This window comes from Vanessa cardui, chromosome 16 (assembly GCF_905220365.1).
Source record: "Vanessa cardui chromosome 16, ilVanCard2.1, whole genome shotgun sequence".
Lineage (NCBI taxonomy): Eukaryota > Metazoa > Arthropoda > Insecta > Lepidoptera > Nymphalidae > Vanessa > Vanessa cardui.
In genome coordinates this window covers 537,105-556,258 of record NC_061138.1, presented here as the reverse complement: position 1 = coordinate 556,258, position 19,154 = coordinate 537,105, and the positions used below count along the sequence as shown (strand labels likewise).

At 35.6% G+C, this 19,154-nt stretch overlaps 3 protein-coding genes across 5 annotated transcripts; 1 reads left to right on the top strand and 2 right to left on the bottom strand.

The window, feature by feature from the left end:
• Positions 1-559: 559 nt before the first annotated feature.
• On the bottom strand, positions 560-3,765 carry LOC124536180 (cytochrome c oxidase subunit 6B1-like). 2 transcript variants are annotated; one of them, XM_047112659.1, is made up of 4 exons: positions 3,643-3,765; positions 1,424-3,418; positions 1,206-1,289; positions 560-819 (listed from the first exon to the last, which is right to left on the bottom strand). In XM_047112659.1, the coding sequence occupies exon 2, from the start codon at positions 3,363-3,365 to the stop codon at positions 1,464-1,466; it is 1,902 nt and encodes a 633-aa protein (XP_046968615.1). In that variant the 5' UTR covers positions 3,366-3,418; positions 3,643-3,765; the 3' UTR covers positions 560-819; positions 1,206-1,289; positions 1,424-1,463. The 2 variants fall into 2 exon arrangements, with proteins under 2 accessions (XP_046968615.1, XP_046968616.1); XM_047112660.1 differs by lacking the exon at positions 1,424-3,418.
• Positions 3,766-4,503: 738 nt separating this feature from the next.
• LOC124536144 (histone-lysine N-methyltransferase E(z)) lies at positions 4,504-15,009 on the top strand. 2 transcript variants are annotated; one of them, XM_047112605.1, is made up of 15 exons: positions 4,504-4,716; positions 4,790-4,973; positions 5,126-5,341; positions 6,441-6,577; positions 6,992-7,152; positions 7,215-7,378; positions 9,301-9,401; positions 9,839-9,953; positions 10,794-10,886; positions 11,684-11,960; positions 12,618-12,724; positions 13,228-13,417; positions 13,483-13,673; positions 14,187-14,352; positions 14,508-15,009. In XM_047112605.1, the coding sequence occupies exons 1-15, from the start codon at positions 4,642-4,644 to the stop codon at positions 14,566-14,568; spliced, it is 2,238 nt and encodes a 745-aa protein (XP_046968561.1). In that variant the 5' UTR covers positions 4,504-4,641; the 3' UTR covers positions 14,569-15,009. The 2 variants fall into 2 exon arrangements, with proteins under 2 accessions (XP_046968561.1, XP_046968559.1); XM_047112603.1 differs by having other exon boundaries at positions 6,989-7,152.
• A 73-nt stretch (positions 15,010-15,082) lies between these two features.
• Positions 15,083-17,033, bottom strand: LOC124536145 (FAD-linked sulfhydryl oxidase ALR). Its single transcript, XM_047112606.1, has 3 exons — positions 16,675-17,033; positions 16,070-16,263; positions 15,083-15,576 (listed from the first exon to the last, which is right to left on the bottom strand). The coding sequence occupies exons 1-3, from the start codon at positions 16,783-16,785 to the stop codon at positions 15,414-15,416; spliced, it is 468 nt and encodes a 155-aa protein (XP_046968562.1). The 5' UTR covers positions 16,786-17,033; the 3' UTR covers positions 15,083-15,413.
• Between the last annotated feature and the right edge of the window lie 2,121 nt (positions 17,034-19,154).

Sequence of the window (19,154 nt, the reverse complement as noted above, 5' to 3'; positions counted from 1 at the left end):
AACTGTAGTCTATATCGGCTGATTATTTTTTCACCCATTAAGTAAAACCCAAATTAGTTGTGAAATATTGACACAAAAGCTTATGTCTTAACTTCACGGGGAACATTTTAGGGCGTGTTACGACAACTACTGCGATTTCTATAAGTGCACTCGTTTATTGGGCGAAGTTGATGACTGTCAAATATTCAAGAGATATTTTCAAACCATTTGCCCCAACTTCTGGATCGAGCATTGGGACGAATTGCGGAAAAAGGGAGCATTTCCTGGACCAATTTAAGTTCTAGAATTACTGATTAAAAATTTTAAAGTTTGCATTTATCAACTTGTTTTATTTAGATGTCATCAAAAATCCAAATCCTTTATTACGAGATCTAAAGTAATCATAAATATACATAAAATTATATCAAAAATTATATATGTAGTAGTATAGTGTATAGTAAGGATTATAATAGTAAGTTTTAGGGGTAATATTTTTTATTATTATTTATATATATTTTTTTATATTGTCAAAGTCAAATAAATATCCTGAAAGACTTTTTTTTTAATGAAACATCAGAAATTTTAACTGTAACTCATTTAATCTATATCACGCAGCCTAAAGAAATTAAAAATATAAATTAATTTGACTGAACCGCTAGTACGGTCTAGAATTATATTCTGCCGGGGAAAGTGCCTTCGGCGCGTTGTCCGTCCCACTTCTCAACCCACTCATTGGGGCAGAGGGACCGGTACACGCGCTTGAAGTAGTTGCAGGGCTCGTACTTCTCGCCGCGGACCTTCTGGCATCGGTGGAAGTCTAGGTAGCTTTGATAGCAGTGCCTGGAATAACACGAATGAAAATTTAAAACATAAAGCCTTTAATAAAAACTCAAGTACATTTAAACATTCCTAAGATTATATTAGTTTATAATCCCTAATGTATAATACTTATTATATATTATAAAATTAGGTATAGTGTATAAATAAATGTTCATTCTTATCAGATTTTGTAAAATTTGATAAATATTTTTACGTCAATGCCATGTTAAATTAAGTATATAAGTTAAGTTAGTGTATATTTATGTTATTGTATTGTCATTTGCAATTAATTAATTGGATATAATATGTATATATATATACATTTTATTCCGCTATAGACTTACTGTCATATGTATCGAAGTCTGTATGATTTCTTCTTTCCTTATAAATAATAATAAAATTTTTACCTTGTCTGGTTCTGGTTAGGGAACCGCGGATCGAATGGAGCGGTTTTGATGTCGGCTGGTGATTTGATCATTTCGGGCATTTTACTGCAACGAAAGAACAAACAAATCATTCTCATAATCCTTTATTGGAAACATTTCTTCATATTAAAATATACTAAGGGATTAGACAAACATATGATTACATTATTCGTGATAAAATAAAAAATAATAATAATAACATTTATAAACTGTACGAATGCAGTGTTGGCGATAAGCTATTTATTTGACCAGTGGCCTCGTCTTTCTCTCTTCCTCGCATGATGTTTCTCTGTATTTTTTCACTTCCTGCATATAGAGGGACCATGCATCCTTTGGCGTATTATCTACAGTTTGTTCATCAATTGCCTTAGCTTTCTTAACTAGACCAGTTTTCAGTACTCTCCCACCACGTCGTTTGCCAATGAAAGGCAGAATGGGTTTTTTAATTACTGGTTTGTCTTCTACAACTTCGGCTTTTTTAGTCTCTTCCTGCATCTTTTTAAACATTTCTAGAAAACTCCCATCATTTTTTATAGGTATTGGTATTGGTTTGGACTTTGAACTTGAGGGTGCATGTAAAATTTGTTCAGGTGTTGGCAAAAGCTCTGCAAAATTGGGGCCTTCCAAATCAGGTGGATCACCATATTGAACATCATCGACAGTAGTAGATTCCACAGCCCCAGGTGGAGGCCTTACTTCTTTTGGCGGACTTCTACATCTTTCTGCCTTTTCTTGTCTACTCCTATGCATCTTCCAAAATCTCTTTCTGTCTGCTACCGTAAATTGCCCTCGACATTCATCTTCGCTCGGAGACGCACTGCGACTACGGCTATGTGATCTAGAACTACGAGATTTCGATCCCTTTGCGCTTCTTGACCTTCTGCTTCTAAATCGTGAACTGGAATGATGGCGTAAAGGCGATCTTCCCTTACTCATTGATCTGTCTCTTGACCGACTGTTATTACGAGATCCGTGTTTAGTTATTGATTTACGTTTTAAGCGTCTTTTGGCACCAGACCTAGAAGATGATGATCGACTAGAAGACGATGATCTACTTCGCCGTAATTTCGGAGTGCAAGACCTTTTATGCTTAGCCTTTGGAGTAACTGATCGAGAACGGGAACGAGAACTAGAACTCGATGAGGAATGCTTCCTGGCATAACAACGAGGTGGGGTAACAGAACTGTCTTTTGTTTTTCTAGGTGGTGTTAAAGATTGACGATCACGATATTTATTTTTTCTATGTGGAGAACGTTCTGATTTCTTATTGGTTTTAGGCGAAGATTTTGAAGACTTTTTATGCGGTTTCGGAGAATCGGAATTCTTTCTCGGTGGAGTATAAATATCTCTTGGTCGTCGTTCTTTTGATTTTGACCGTTTCTGGTGAGATCTTCTGTTGCTTTTTGATTCTTTTTCGAGACTAGAAGACCTACTTTTCAACCTTTCTTCATTATCATAAGATCTATTGCGAGAATGTGATGTTCGACCTTTTAATGGTGGTGTATGAGATCGATCGACTCTTGCATTAGTAGACTTCTTATAAGATCTGCCGGACCCTGATGACTGTGATGATTCTGATTGCCTGCGATTTTTCGTTTTCTTAGAGGGTGATCTCGAGTATGATCTAGATCTGTAACTCGACCGGTCACTGGATGAATACTTAGAGTGTTTTTGATTTGAGGCACTTCTTGACTTACGCCGTCTGCTACCTTCGTAACTGCTTTCTCTTTTCTTAGAATATTCTCGTTCTTCTCTATCATATGGTGACACGCTCCTTGATTTGGATCTATACAAAGTACGAGGACGTTCGTAATCGCGAGATCCGTGAGTAGATCGCGAACGTTCACGAGTGGCATCGTAAGTGCCGAGCTGCTGTGGGGGATACGCATTCCTAGAACTATCATAGTAGCCACCGTCAGGTCTCTGATAATACGTGGAATCGTAATTATAACCGTAACCGGGGGCACTGTAGCCTTGGTAGTCGTACTGAGGCGGCCCGTACTGACTGTAGCTGACCCCCGTCCAGGGATCGGTGGTGGGCAAGGGCGCGGCGTGTGGAGGCGCGCGCTGCGGCGCGTAGTCCGCCTCAGCGCCCGGAGGACCGCCGTCCCACGCGCCCACCTCGCCACGATACGAGGACATACTTATACGAGCCTCTTCGCATAACCTGCGGCAGTTTGTAGGTATGCACACACCTACAAACAGAACAACTTTTTGGTGTAGACAACAACTCTACGATCCCCGTTCGTGATATCGCTCGTACAACGTTAGTCATGTTTCGTTGTAAATAATTTGTGACGAGAAACAATAATTACGTAATACGCGTCCGTATTTGCAGATTGTGATTTGATAAGGCATGCGTAACAAAAAAAGCGTAATAAATAATAGAAATAAGAAATACCTGACTTTTTATGCTCACCTTTTGGCTTATTTCAATTTATATTTTCTTCAAAATTACTCAATAGAAAATGGCAGCGAACACATTCGCTTCCCAAATGTCATTGACAATGTAGAATGTATTCAAAGATAATTTACCCCTATAATGCGGATAAGTAAGAATGACCACTTACTATAAAAAATTGGGTCGTTTTTTTAATAAAGTTGGAAACAATATTTTATATTACAAATTAAACTAATAATTTAATTAGATGAGTAAGATTGGCTTTAAGTTAAACAATATGAAAGTTAAAAGTTATAAGCACCATTTGCTATGGTCTTTCTTCTTCTTTATAATCATGTTTTGATGCTTGAAGATAACTTAAGATCATTGAATATGCTATGAAAACTAAACACAAATAAACGATTTGTTTTGTCAATTACAGTAAGCGGCACGTTGTTAAAAGAATTGAATAAAAATAAAGAAATTACATTTTAGCTTACTTATTGCTTAAAATTGGAACACTATGAAAGCTATGCGGATAAAGTTTTCTCTTTTTGGTCAGCATTACCTATATTTGTGTCTTTAAAATACTGAACCATGGTGATAAATAGAAAAAAAATCTATACCCTATGGAAAAAATAATGTATGGTAATTGGGACCCGTTATAGAAAATCATATCTTTTTTTCCATAAGGAGTTGCTTTGAATGTATAGAATTCAATATTTTTTTAATAATAATAATAATATCATCTTTGATAATGTCATAGTATAACTCAATAATAAGTGTCATTATTTAAATAAATAATAGTCTGTGTGTGTAAAGCTTGTTAAATTTCAAACAGAAGTTAGAAATCAAAATATTTTTTTAAGTTATCTGTATTTTATAAACTATTATTCTTACTCTGTAACACCGGGGCGCGCAAGTTATTGTTTAATCAATAAATCATTAAAATAATATTTTTAAATAAGCGTTTTTATGTATAGTTGGGTAAAGCAAAAGTTTATTATAATTGCCAATTGATAAGAATAAATTTACCATATGAGCAAATCTAAAGTATCAGCAGAATGGAAGAAACGAGTGAAGACGGAATACATGCGCCTTCGACAAGTAAAGGTATAAATCGCTTTTTTTATTGTTATTAGCCACTCGTGTTTTTGTTTTTACTGATAAATGATAATTATTTTAGAGATTCAAGCGGGCTGATGAAGTGAAGGTGGCATGGGCTCGGAATTTGCGTTTAATGTCCGAGGCAATAGAATCTCGCGAAAATGAGTTTTCAGAGCGTGGACGAAGACCATTCTGGCCTCCTCCTGCACCAAGCTCAAGCCATGAAACTCTTATGAAGCGAGCTGAAATTACACATACTGATGGTAACATTACTTATTTTACATAAATTGAACTATTGTCTTTTAAAATTTGCTGTCAGAACTCAAAAACTTTTCCAGTCAGTCTGAAAACTAGCTATTTTAATTGGAAAAATATATATCAGGAGAAAAATTAAAACTAAGTCACATTTTCACAGGTACAGGAGTGGTAACAACACAGCAAGTGCCAATCAGAATCATTAATTCTGTTAATCCAATACCAACTATGTATACCTGGGCTCCAACACAAAAGAACTTTATGGTCGAAGATGAGACTGTACTCCACAACATCCCATACATGGGAGATGAGGTGCTGGACCAGGATGGTACATTCATCGAGGAGCTCATAAAGAACTACGATGGGAAAGTGCATGGTACATCGGCTTTGCATCATTTTACTATTTGTTTGTGGATTGAACCAAAGCCATCATTTTCAGATAACTCATGAGAAACAGTCTGTTTGCCATCAGAAATAATTATGTTGGTGTGTTTTGTCTCATTTGTTTATTTCCATACATATGGGAACACTTAAAAAAAATCAAATCAAAATATATTATATTCAAGTAGTCTTTTACAGGCACTTCTGAATTGTCATTTAACAAATTATATTAGGTGAAGTGACCACCAGTTTGGAATTTAGATTCTACCTAAAAAAACTGGCAAAAAACTCAGTAGTTACCCTAGTTAACATCATATAACAATACCTTAAAATATAATTAGTCTATTTTGAAAACAAGTCATAATTTTGTTAATAAAAAGGAGTTAAATCAATAAAAATATATTGAAATTATTTTGAAGTTATAATATATAGCTTAGTAGATTATATACAGTTATTTTTACATATATACTACTAATATTTATAGTAATTGAACTAATGAATGTAATATTAACTGGTAATACATTCAAAATTCTAACTAGGTACTTAATAAAACATTCATATTTTAGTTACTTTGATTACTAATTAAGTTATTGAGTAATGCTATAATATCTTAAAAAACCTAAATTATGTTTTGGTATAGTTGTCAGTTAGTTATATAGTGGTGAATTAGTTATAGCATTAAATTGGTCCCGTCCACAAACTTTACTGAAATAATCACATTGGTGTGTGGCTCTCATAAATGCTTCGGTGGATATCAACAAGTCAAATAATTGCATTTAGTGAAAAACACTTCAAGATCACGCTTACCGTGCTTCTTATAAACCCTTCGCAAAGTGATGTAAATATGAAATTTATTAAGATTATTTAATTTAAACTAATAACAATAATTTATGCATAAGCCATTTGATTAATAAACACATTCATCACAATTGTATGGAATAATTTAATATATAAAAAATGTTATTGGCCCAAATAATGATCAACACATCGTTTTCAATAAATGAAGTTGTACAAGATATTTAGTAAATGAAATAAATTACGCCAGTAATATTACTTCTGAAGAAAATTATTGTTAAAATTTCAATATATTTCAGGTGACAAAGAAGGTGGTTTCATCGATGATCAGCTGTTTGTAGATTTGGTTCATGCACTTGTAGCTTATCAGACGAAGGATGAAGTCGACGAGGAAAGAAAGGAGAGGGAATTGCGTAATTCAAAAGAGGAGAAAGAGGTAAATAGTTGGCTTAATAATATTCAATGAGATGTTTTGTTAATATATGGAGCTTTACTAGGTCTGAACTATAAAAATCGGGTTGCATATCTGATTTTTTTCTTCATTTTCTTCCATTTTGTTCACAATGCATGTGTTAAATGGTTCGAAATATGAAAAAAGTTATAATGATATCTGTAACAGAGAACTTGTATTATAGTATACTTAACAATTTATAATAAAATACAGCGTCAATTAAAGGATTTCAAAAGAATATTTTATTAAATTATAAATGAGAATCAAAAAAATAAATATAATGTGTGATGAAAACTAGAATTATACATTAAGAAAATCTCAATATGTCTTTTCTAAGACTTTCATATAATACCAGCATTACTTCCTAAACTGAAAATTTGATTACTATGTTTCCAGAAGGAAGCCCCTAAGGACCAAAAGGAAAAGGACAAGGACAAGGAGGAAGTCAAGGACGGCGAAAAGAAGATTATACACGAAAAGCAGTTCCCGATATTCATCATCTTCCAGGCCATCGGCTCCCAGTTCCCGGACAAGGGGACCGCCCAGGAGCTCCGCGAGAAGTACGTGGAGTGAGAGTGAGTGTGAGTGTGGGTGGGCCGCGCTGATGGGTGTGGTGTCCCAGGTACATCGAGCTGACGTCACGCAGCGACCCCAACGCGCTGCCGCCCGAGTGCACGCCCAACATCGACGGGCCGCTGGCCGAGTCCGTGTCGCGCGACCAGACCATGCACTCGTTCCACACGCTCTTCTGCCGCCGCTGCTTCAAGTACGACTGCTTCTTGCACCGTGAGTACTGCCCTGCATCCGCTTCACGTTTACACTGCATACACAAAATCAAAATCAAAATAAACTTTATTCAAGTAGGCTTTTATAAGCACTTTTGAATCGTCATTTTACAATTAAGTGAAGCTACCACCGGTTCGGAAAGTAGATTCTACCGAGAAGAACCGGCAAGAAACTCAGTAGTTACTCTTTTTTAACATTTAAAAAATACAACGTCATGTTAATTAAATACAATTATTTCAATTAATGTTACATCGACTATGTGCTACTTATTGTCAGAACTAATTTGATTATTTCCCTTGTGGTAATTGTATTGACTCATTCTCTACATGAAATATTTTTAGGAGTAAAGTGATTAAAATATATATGGCAAAATAAGTCTATTTTGAATCATCACAGTAAATATATTGATACATCAGTCTTGGCATCACAGTGTAGCACCAAAGTATTAACATGATTTCATATCCATATTATAGTGATATAAATATGTCTTCCCATATTTAGTTGTAATTGTAATGGAAATTTTTATATCTGGCAGGAACAACGTGGAGCATAGAAATCATTTTTGTTATGGATATCATGTAGTGAATATTCGAGTGCAAGCAACATTAGCCCAAATTATATATATCTAAATATATGTATGCATCTTAATAGAATCATTGTTAAATAAAGCATTTTACTCAGTACAAGATTATATAGATGATAAAATAGTGTTTAGTTATTGTCCATTTCAAGAAATAAGCTCAGAAATTTTCCCTTATTAGCACATTTGTTATTGACCATTATTATTATGACTAAAAATTGCCTTGGATTGTCTTACATGCTGGATTTGTCTCGCTTTTCCACCAATCAGTGAATAATTAGTTCGATAGCAGTTCAACTTGTGGAATAGACATTTGTAATTTCAAGCATAATCATTGAATTTAATTAACATTTGATAAAGAATAAACATTTGGTTTTCTTGCTACAATTAAATTCAAAACCTTCTATGTAACATTTTTTTTGGTGATAATAGGAGCCTTAATTATTGAGATATATTTTTATTTTGGTTATATAATTATGTACATATTTGTATTACCTTTTAATAGTTGAGTCATAATATTATGTGTATTATAATGATGATTTGAGTATATCATACGCCTTACCAGTTTATGTTATTCTGTTTGGCTGACAGGAAGTCAGGCCACAGGTAAGGTTAAATATATGAAAATTTCATCTTTTATTACCATTATTTTTGGCTATTTCGCAATTCCAATATCAGTAAATATCATCCAAGAATGATATTATATGATAAGACAATTGGCAGAAATAATTATATGATGAAAAAAAAAAAATAGTTCAAATTAACTTGTTTTAAATATAATCCTAAACAATTACACCTATTTTGCAGTTTATTTATGGTATATTTATTTATACGCCATTTTATTTTAATCATTGTGTAATTATGTTTCTTATTAAATAATTTTAATTGTTCATTTCATATGTTTATTTTATTCATATTACTTGTAATTCATGTATAAATTAATGTTTTAATTTTAAAATTGGGTCAGCTGTATGTTTTAGTAATTGGAAGGGAATCATTTAAAATATATTTATGAAAGGGATTAGGGTTGTCAAGTTTGCCTATCCACACTTTTTGATTTGTGACGTGTTTGGGCTTCCTGTCAATATTGTATTTTATAGTATGTGTATTATATCCATTTTCATAAGGCAACATTAAATTTAATTACATAATTATATTTCCAGTTAAAAAAATGTATTACCTAATTGAGTATCAATTCTAGAATTTGTACTTAAAAGCCTGGCAACCCTACTTACAGTAAAATCAAACAACTACTATATAAAGTGAAAATTTCTTAAAGACACTCTCGTTTGCACATATTAATTGCATGTGTTCTAATTATAATTGTAATCAACCCATCCAGGTCTCCAAGCGTGTCACCCGCGACCGAATCTGACAAAGCGGAAGGGCCCCGACCTGAAGCCCTTCTCCGAGCCCTGCAGCCCGAGCTGCTTCATGCTGCTGGTGAGCGAGAGACACACACACACGCCGATGTGTGGCGTGTGAGCGTGTGGGTGTGTATGTGTGTGTGTGACGTGACGTGACGTGACGTGTGGCGTGTGGGTGTGTATGTGTGTGTGTGACGTGACGTGACGTGTGGCGTGTGGGTGTGTGGGTGTGTATGTGTGTATGTGACGTGACGTGACGTCACGTGGGGCGTGTGGGTATGTGTGTGTGTTACGTGACGTGACGTGACGTGTGGCGTGTGGGTGTGTATGTGTGTGTGTGACGTGACGTGACGTGTGGCGTGTGGGTGTGTGGGTGTGTATGTGTGTATGTGACGTGACGTGACGTCACGTGGGGCGTGTGGGTATGTGTGTGTGTGACGTGACGTGACGTGACGTGTGGCGTGTGGGTGTGTATGTGTGTGTGTGACGTGACGTGACGTGTGTCGTGTGCAGGAGGGCGTGCGCGAGCAGCTGGCGCGCGAGGCGGCGGACGACAAGCCGCTGGCGCTGGACTCGCCGAACGACGCCTCCTCCGAGGACAGCAACGACAGCAACCGCTACCAGAAGGGTAACTATCGCCCCCCCCCCCCCCACACCTTTACTCACTAAAGTAACTTCATTGAATATCAATTTTAATATTTTATTTTTATTTTTTTCTTTAGTCCATGTAATCAAATTTTATTATGTTCTTGATATACCTACTGTTGTTATTGTTTAATACTAATACATAGTTATCCCCTGTATTGGAATTTGTTAACTGTAATAATTGGCAATCCCGTCATGTTGTGCATGCACCCTCAGGGTTATAATCTGTCCGATACCATTAATGTTTATGAAAAATTATCTATGTGATTGTAACCTGTTGTGTTTGCCTTAATAAATAAATAAAGCTGTCTGTTCGGTACCACCATTCCCACCATAATATATTCTATCACGAAGCAGCAATACTAGCAAGTATTGTCGTTCTCCGATTTTAGAGGCTAGCAACCCAGTGTAGCTACAGACAGTATTGACATAGTATCTTAGTTCCCAGGATTGGTGTCAATGTGGCTGAGTCATCTGATTTAAAGAAGTATCTAGATTGATACTAGATAATAGGAGTGGTAGAAATTCTGAAAAATCAATCACATGGCATACATGATCCTGGAAGTTATATATCTATATTCAAAACAAACTCTCTGATATATTATATATTATACTCGTTGAGAGTTTTTTTAGTTGGTAATTTCTGTTTAATTATTTTTTTGCTAACGCTCCTTCATGTGATAATCGAGACCTGACTTTTTCGATTGTTTACCTATAATATATAAGTTGTCAATTTAATTTAAAACTATAAGACCTATTTTAATTATTATTTTTTATTTTCTTTCTAGATAGCGATGATGATACGGTGATAAAATGCTTTCAGGTAGCAACAGTAACTCCAGCAATAGCAATTGGAGCACGAATGGAATCAACAAGCCCGCTGACTCTCCGGCGGAAGCCACCTATAATGCCCTCGGTATATATTTATACTGTCAATTTATTTATAGGAATTAAGTAGTAGGAAAGTCCAGCAGAGCTTTTCTGCAAGAAGTTCTTTTTAAAAAATATATTCAATAAATCATTAACGAAAAGCCCCGATTAATTATTCAACGACTTTTATAATATACCTCACATGTTTATAATATAAATAAATAAATAAATAAATAAATATGAGACAACATCACATACATTACTCTGATACCAATGTAAGTAGCTGAAGCACTTGAGTTATGGAAAATCAGAAGTAACGACGGTACCACAAACACCCAGACCCAAGACAACATAGAAAACTAATGGTAATCTACATTGACTCGGCCGGGAATCGAACCCGGGACCTCAGAGTAGCGTACCCATGAAAACCGGTGTACACACCACTCGACTATGGAGGTCGTCTAAAATATACCTGTAATGAGAATAAGAAAAAGTAAAATTTCAATAATACTTTTTTTTTTATGGTATAGGTTGGCGGACTAGCATATGGGCCACCTGATGGTAAGTGGTCACCATCACCCATAGACAATGACGCTGTGAGAAATATTAACTGTTCCTTACATCGTCACTGCGCCACTAACCTTGGGAACTAAGATGTTATGTCCCTTGTGCCTGTTACACTGGCTCACTCACCCTTCAAACCGGAACACAACAATACTGACTACTGTTATTTGGCGGTAGAATAACTGATGAGTGGGTGGTACCTACCCAGACGGGCTCGCACAAAGCCCTACCACCAAGTAAATTTAAATATGTACTAACAATTTTTTTTATAAATTGCAGGTCTGACCGTGGGCGACGAGTCCGAGTGGACTGGCTCTGACCAGTCGCTGTTCCGATCGTTGCACAAGGTGTTCCCAGCAAACTACTGCGCCATCGCGCAGGTGATGCTGTCCAAGACCTGCCAGCAGGTCTACCGCCACTGGACGGAGACGGGTCGCGAGAGCTGCGGCGTGCTGGCCGAGTGCACGCCGCCGCGCAAGAAGAAGAAGAAGCACCGCCTCTGGTCCGTGCACTGCCGCAAGATACAGCTGAAGAAGGATTCCGCCTCGCACCACGTGTGAGTCACTTCAGACCTTGAGACCTTGAGACCATTCATTATGATTCACTACTCTACTACTGACCTCGACTAACTTCATACAATATGATTCACTGCTACTTACTTACAAAGGACTTTATACCGTTTATCGACGGTATCTCACTACATACGGACCCCCAAAATATACAAGTGATGACCGAAGTGACGGCAAGATACACGTAAGCAGGTTGTGACCTCGGTTAACTTCATTCATAATGATTCACTACTCTACTACTACAAAGCACTTTATACCGTTTATCGACGGTATCTCACTACATACGGACCCCCAAAACGTACAAGAGTAATGACTGAATTGACAGCAAGATAAGGTAAGTAGGTTGTGAACGAAATGCCTATTCCAATGGCAGGAGGAGTAAAATTTAAATAATGTTAGGTTTTGATGCGCTGTCTTATTTTTTTATTTTTTTTATTAAGTTCGGATTAGAATTATATGTACTCTATAGAAAGGTTGTATAAAGTCAAAGAGAAGATATAATTCCTTTTTCTATTAATAGACATCTGGATTTAGTTTTAATAGTTATCTAACAGTTATATAATGGTAACAAATGACAATATTCATATAATGTTGGTAAGTACAAAATAACATTCATACATTAATTATTATTAAAATGTCTGCAGATACAACTATACACCTTGTGATCACCCTAACCAGCCCTGCGACAACATGTGCCCCTGTCTCCAGTCACAGAACTTCTGCGAGAAGTTCTGTCAGTGCAGTAGCGACTGTAAGTTTCTGTTACATTATTTTATACAAGTAGCAAAAATAACATACTAATACAATACATAATGTACATTATGACACAAAATAGATGTAGCATCGGAAAATGCAATGGAATGAAAATAAAACCGATTACTGCCGATTTACACAACCAATAGAAATAGCTCCCTATCGCGCCATTCGACGCTATTCGTCGCTATAGATTCACGCGTCAGAGAAAACAAGTGCATGTAAACCGATGCGTCAAATTGGCGAATATTTGTCAATTAGGTCATATGATATTACAAGTTATTACGTTTGTGCAAAGATCATATTCGTATGAGAAAATAAATATTGATAATTTTGTATAGCGTACTCAATTCGGATGTGATCGGTTTTACGAATTTTGCCGATGCGACATCTAAGTTGTGTCGTACTATACATATCTCCATTAACTGAATATCATATCACTCATATCATTCAATATTATACTGAGTAAATAACATTGAGCACTCGACTCGCCGCCCGCAGGCCAGAACCGCTTCCCCGGCTGCCGCTGCAAGGCGCAGTGCAATACGAAGCAGTGCCCGTGCTACCTGGGCGTGCGCGAGTGCGACCCCGACCTCTGCACGGCGTGCGGCGCCGACGCCCCCGCGCCCCCCCTCGCGCCCCCCCTAGCGCAGCGCCTGCCGCTCTACTGCCGCAACGTGTCCGTGCAGAGGTGCGCCGCCCCCCGCCAGGCCCCGCCCGCTATCGGGGCCCCAGCTAACGCCCCCTCTGCCGCAGGGGCCTGCACAAGCACCTGCTGCTGGCGCCGTCGGACGTGGCCGGCTGGGGCATCTTCCTCAAGGAGGCGGCCCACAAGAACGAGTTCATCTCGGAGTACTGCGGCGAGATCATCTCGCAGGATGAGGCTGACCGCCGCGGGAAGGTCTACGACAAGTACATGTGCTCCTTCCTGTTCAACCTTAATAATGGTAATGTAGCACTTATATACTAATGTCATTTAATTAGTGGATTTGTAGTCACTGTTGCAGCTATTATCGGTCTTCTCGATAACTTGTATATTTCATTTTTTTTCATTAATATAACCACTTCATTTATTTTGATAAAATTATTTTGTATGTCAACTCTACTGTCTCTCCTCTAAGGATGTTTTAAGGCTAATAATGGAATAAGGAGACTTATTCTGCAGTGCAGGTTGGTGCATACTTATTTGGAATTTCATCTCACACATTTAGGTCTTCTTACAAATATCTTTTTAACAGCAGAAAACCGAGATTAATTATATTTTAGTTATAAAAATTTTGTGAGCTTTACTGAGTTTCAACTTGTAATCCTCGGTAATACAGGAGGTATTTTAGTTACAGCCTTAGACTTTTCAGTATGACAAAGTAATAAGAATTTACAAAAAAGATGTCAAAAATGTTATGACTAATAATCAAAAGAATGTATAATTTATCAAAACTTTCATTTCATGTTAATATTAGATTTCGTGGTGGACGCGACCCGCAAGGGGAACAAGATTCGCTTCGCCAACCACTCCATCAACCCGAACTGTTACGCCAAGGTGATGATGGTGAACGGCGACCATCGCATCGGCATCTTCGCCAAGCGCGCCATACAGCCCGGAGAGGAGTTGTTCTTCGATTACAGGTTTGTTGTTTGAATTTCTCTCAATTGCTAATTGTCAATCTATGGGTATAACAAGTAAACTTGTGTTTGCACTTAACCTTTGCACCATATTGTCTCAATGTGTGATTTAGAAGATTTAATTATGGCAAGTTTCTAACCTGAAATTATTGTTTTAGATATGGACCAACAGAACAACTGAAATTCGTTGGTATCGAAAGAGAGATGGAATTTTTATGAGAACAAACCAAACAAAGACCAGAGTGACCTAAATCTTGGTCTAAAAGTGACTGATATGTCGTCTGGTTAAACTGTTGTGGTGAAAATTTCACAGTTGATTTGCATTTGTTTTCATGGACTGTTACTTTCAAGATTATAGGTAGACTTAACTATTTGTTAATCTGCAATGGGAGTATAGTTGGGATGTTTCATTATAAGGATTATTTCTTACTGATGTTGTATTGTAACTTATTGGATTATATAGATTAAGTTTTATTGTTAAGTATATACTGATTGTTATTTGCAATTAAAAAATAATTCGGATTTATCAACCTTTCAAATCTCAGAATTTTGTATGTAAATATTAAATCTGATTTTTATTAATTTGTCATCATTACTATCATTTGTCTTATAATCAAATAACTTGTAATGTAGTTTTTTTTAATAAAATTTAATAAAGCAGTTGGTTTTTTATTTTTTTTAATTTAGTAAATGTCAATTATTACTCAGTTTGGATGTATAAATAAAATATCAATAAAGAATCAAAATAGTTCTTGTAACATGTAAAATATTTATAATTCTAATGTCATTATCACATTTTAACTACAGATGGCATTAAAACAGACAAAATAGTTATATCTTCATATTAAAACAATGCTTAATCTTTAATATTAAAAACGTAAGGCGTCACAGTGAAAATACAACCTATGTGTATAATATTAGAAAGGCAAATTGGGTTATATAAATGTTTTAATTATATGGATAATTTTAAAAAACTTGGTTGTACAATTTGAGTATATTTAAAATATGGAACAGTGTGATCATACAAATTCATTTGGCAATATTTTCACTGTGATATTGTATTGCTAATCACAAGAGCCGTCCAGCCAGCCGTCTCGCCACCTCTCGTGAACTTTGCTGCAGTCAAACACTGGCTTGCCTAGTTTAACATTCACTGTGTTATGTCTCTCGCACAACCACTGTGCGAGTTCATCTTTGGATTTTGTTTTTGGTGGATGCTTTTTAATGCTGTTAACAAAAAAAATATATTTCAATTATCATTTTATAGTAGTAATAGAAGTTGTGGAGATTGAAACATTATGGAGGGTAAATATATAAATTGATATTCATTGTCTAATGTGTTTTTTTTTTAAATAAATAAAGAAACTGTTTAACTGTGATCACTTTTTTTTTAATTAGACCTGTGATTCAACAGAGTAGCAATCGTTATGAGAAGATGTGCAGTTCTTTACTTCTGACATTAATTGATTTTCTTCGTCTAACTCAGAAATATTCTTATCATTATTTTCAATAACAAGGGTGTGAACTTGTATGTCTTTGTGCAAGCCCATCTGGTTAGGTGCCACCCACTTATCAGATATTCTACCGCCAAACTACAGTACTTGGTAGTGTTGTGTTCGGGTTTGAATATTTTTATGGTCTTTTATAATCAATTAATGCTGCTAATAAATGTTGTCAGGCAAAACTATACAAATTCTATATATATTTGCTAGTTACTTACTCTTCTTGAAAGTCCAGAGCGCAAGGTTCACATGGGTAGAATTGAGCGAATATATTGAAAAACTTAGTCATGTTATCAGATTCAGCTTTGGTGGGCTTATCTGGATAGTATGCAGTCATTGAGTGGAGAAAACTCCACGTGGACTTGCCCAGCTCATCTTTATCCAGTGGACACTCCTTGGCTTGTTTAGGTGGCTTAAAAATAATAAAAATATACTGTTATATAATGATATTGATACATAATAATTAACAGTTAATGGTCATACATATCATCATACTGTTGAAATTTGTATATGGAGTTTGCAATTAATAATTACATGGCTCGGTTATTGTAACAAATTATTTTTTTTATTATATATGATAATTTTGGACGATTGATAACGTTCATTCTTATTGAATGATATCTAAAAATATTACAAAGATGATTACGATGTATCGACCTATATTTCGCGATATGAAACTTTTACCCATGCCACAGATTTATAAATGAAAAAAATAAATTTACAAGTACTTAACTGTCTCGAAGGGACATAATTTTTCACTTTACGAAATAGTTATCTAGTCGAATCTTATAAGTAATGGTTATGAAACTTAATATAACCTTACCGGTTTACTCGGCGTAGTAATTTTTGACTTATTCTGCAGTTTTGTCCAAGTCTTGAAGTCTGAACAAGCTCTGCAGGGTTTGTCTTCTTCTTCATCACGATGAGCAGGCATTAGGATAACTTATACTTCAAAGTTTTTTATCTTTGTAATATGTTATATTAATTTTGCAATATTGTTTACAACCTCTATCTGACATGACAATTCAATTTCAATTTTTTCGATATATAGATATCGAGTCTTTATAAAAGTTTTTTAGTTTATTAGACGGGCAAGTGAGTATTTATTAATTTTAATTATTATAGTATTTTTAAATTCTTTCATATTTGGACACTAATTTTCTGCTTATTCTGCCAATGTCAATATCATGTGACAGTGACAAAGATAAAGAATACGGTCGTCTGGAAATTTTAATAAAAAAAGAAAGAGGCCTTTTTTCAAGGCAACGTTCAGCAGTATACAATTTAGTAAAATATACGATCTGCATGTTTTATATTTACATATGATATGATCATTGAAACATCTTCGAGCTTCCAAGCATAAAAAAAAACATCACAAACTTAGTAATCTAAATAAGTAAGGTAAAGATTAAGGTAGTTTAATAACATTGAATTTTGTTTATGTAATTTATTTGTTTTTGAAATTTGTATTTTATTTTATAATATTGTAATTGGTCTTAGAAACATACGACTAAATAACTATGTATGTACGTTTGATAATATTCAGCGAGTCAGAATCCTATTTATTTTAATTCTGTAGGGTTGACCTAAATGGATTTGGCGTTTTCAGCTCAATTTTTGGGTAAAATGTGAATCTATTTACACACATTTATCATTCGTTTCGATATATACGAAGAATGAGGACCTTGATATCAAATTTTGTAATTAGATGAATGTGATACCATAATAAAATCAAATACAATTAGAGTAAGAATGGGTATTACCGGTCACTTAAGTAGAAATAATTACAAATTATATAATAATGAATATTTCTTTATTAATCTTTTCGATAGTCAAAGCATTGGTATTCTTCTTACAAAATCGCATTAATTGAGATGTATATATATCGCAATAAGTAAAACAATTTTGGTCTAATCAGTATTTAAGAAAAAAAAACTACTTTGCTTGACAGGGAAGTCGCAACAGGAACACTCAGCATGTGCCCAGAGACCACACAGCACACATCTATACCATAGCTCGTTGTTTTGCCCGTAATCATCACAAATGATGCATTTATTTTCACAATCCCCATCAGCGTCAGTGTCCTCATCTTCACGCAAATCTGTCATTTCCACTTCCGAGTCCGACGTACTCTCATTACGCCTGTTTTTATCTTGAAATACTCTCTTGATAGCCTTTTCCACTTCGATCGATTTTCCTTTTCTTTTAATTGTCTTTTTTTTCAGATTTTATTTTAAGAGTCGGTGTTTTCTTCTCCTTCGTAATTTTTCTGTTTTCTTTCTCGACTAAAACTTGTTTGTGAGGAGTAATCCTGTGAGGAGTAATCCAGTATCCTGTAAGGATTGTTGCGTGTTTAGGTTGTTGTGTTTGCTCTGGGGTCTAATTATCTCGGTCTCGTATTTCTTCTGCCGAAACAACCACTTCGTTGCTATTTAAAATGTCGGCAGCCACGAAATCTTCGTCAGTAAATACATCCGGGTTTAAAGGACATATTCCTGTAGCAGCGAAATCTGCTTCAGCTTTGGGAATAGTTACTTTTTTTTTGAAAAGCTTTCCTGAACAGTGACGTGAGATCATTTTGTGTTATCTTTTGTCCCAATTGATTCTTTATAAATAGGTTGCACTCTTGTTTATAGGCTGCTTTTAATGGACCGTAAACGGAAACATCTAAGGGCTGTATTCTATACGAGCCATGTGGTGGTAATGATAACATCACAATATTGTTGCTTCTGCAAAATTCTTAAGCAATATACAATTTTACCAGGGTCTTGTACTGCGGAAGTACCGGCCTTGTCGACATTCCATATGCTTCTTGGCAGAACTTGTATTTTTCCATAAAAATAAATAAAAATAAAACATACCGACTTCTTTCTTGTTAAAAGCAGTTGCTCTATTCAGGCTCACGCCTTGAGCTTTCCTAATAGATAAATGATTTCTTTTTATAAATCCTGTGAGCCAATCCTTGCCTGCTAGTGCAAGTGTATTATTAAATTTGTGCTTAATCTTATTTTGTACAGCATATTCATAAGCCATCTTCCTAATTTGAAGCGAAGAGCAGCCGTAAAATATTTTACCAAGGTGATTAACTTGAGAACCATTTCATCTTCTTTCTCCCTTGTGAAGACTGTGTTTCGTCCCAGTTGCGGCTTGCCACGATTTTGGGTTTTTAGTCTTTCTTGAAGCGTTGAAAACGGCACACCACAAGATCTAGCTTCATCTCTAATAGTTTTTCCTTCCTACACTAGTCTAAAACCTATGTGTAGTTGATCTTGACTCCATGACGCCTTTGAAAGTGGTTGGTTT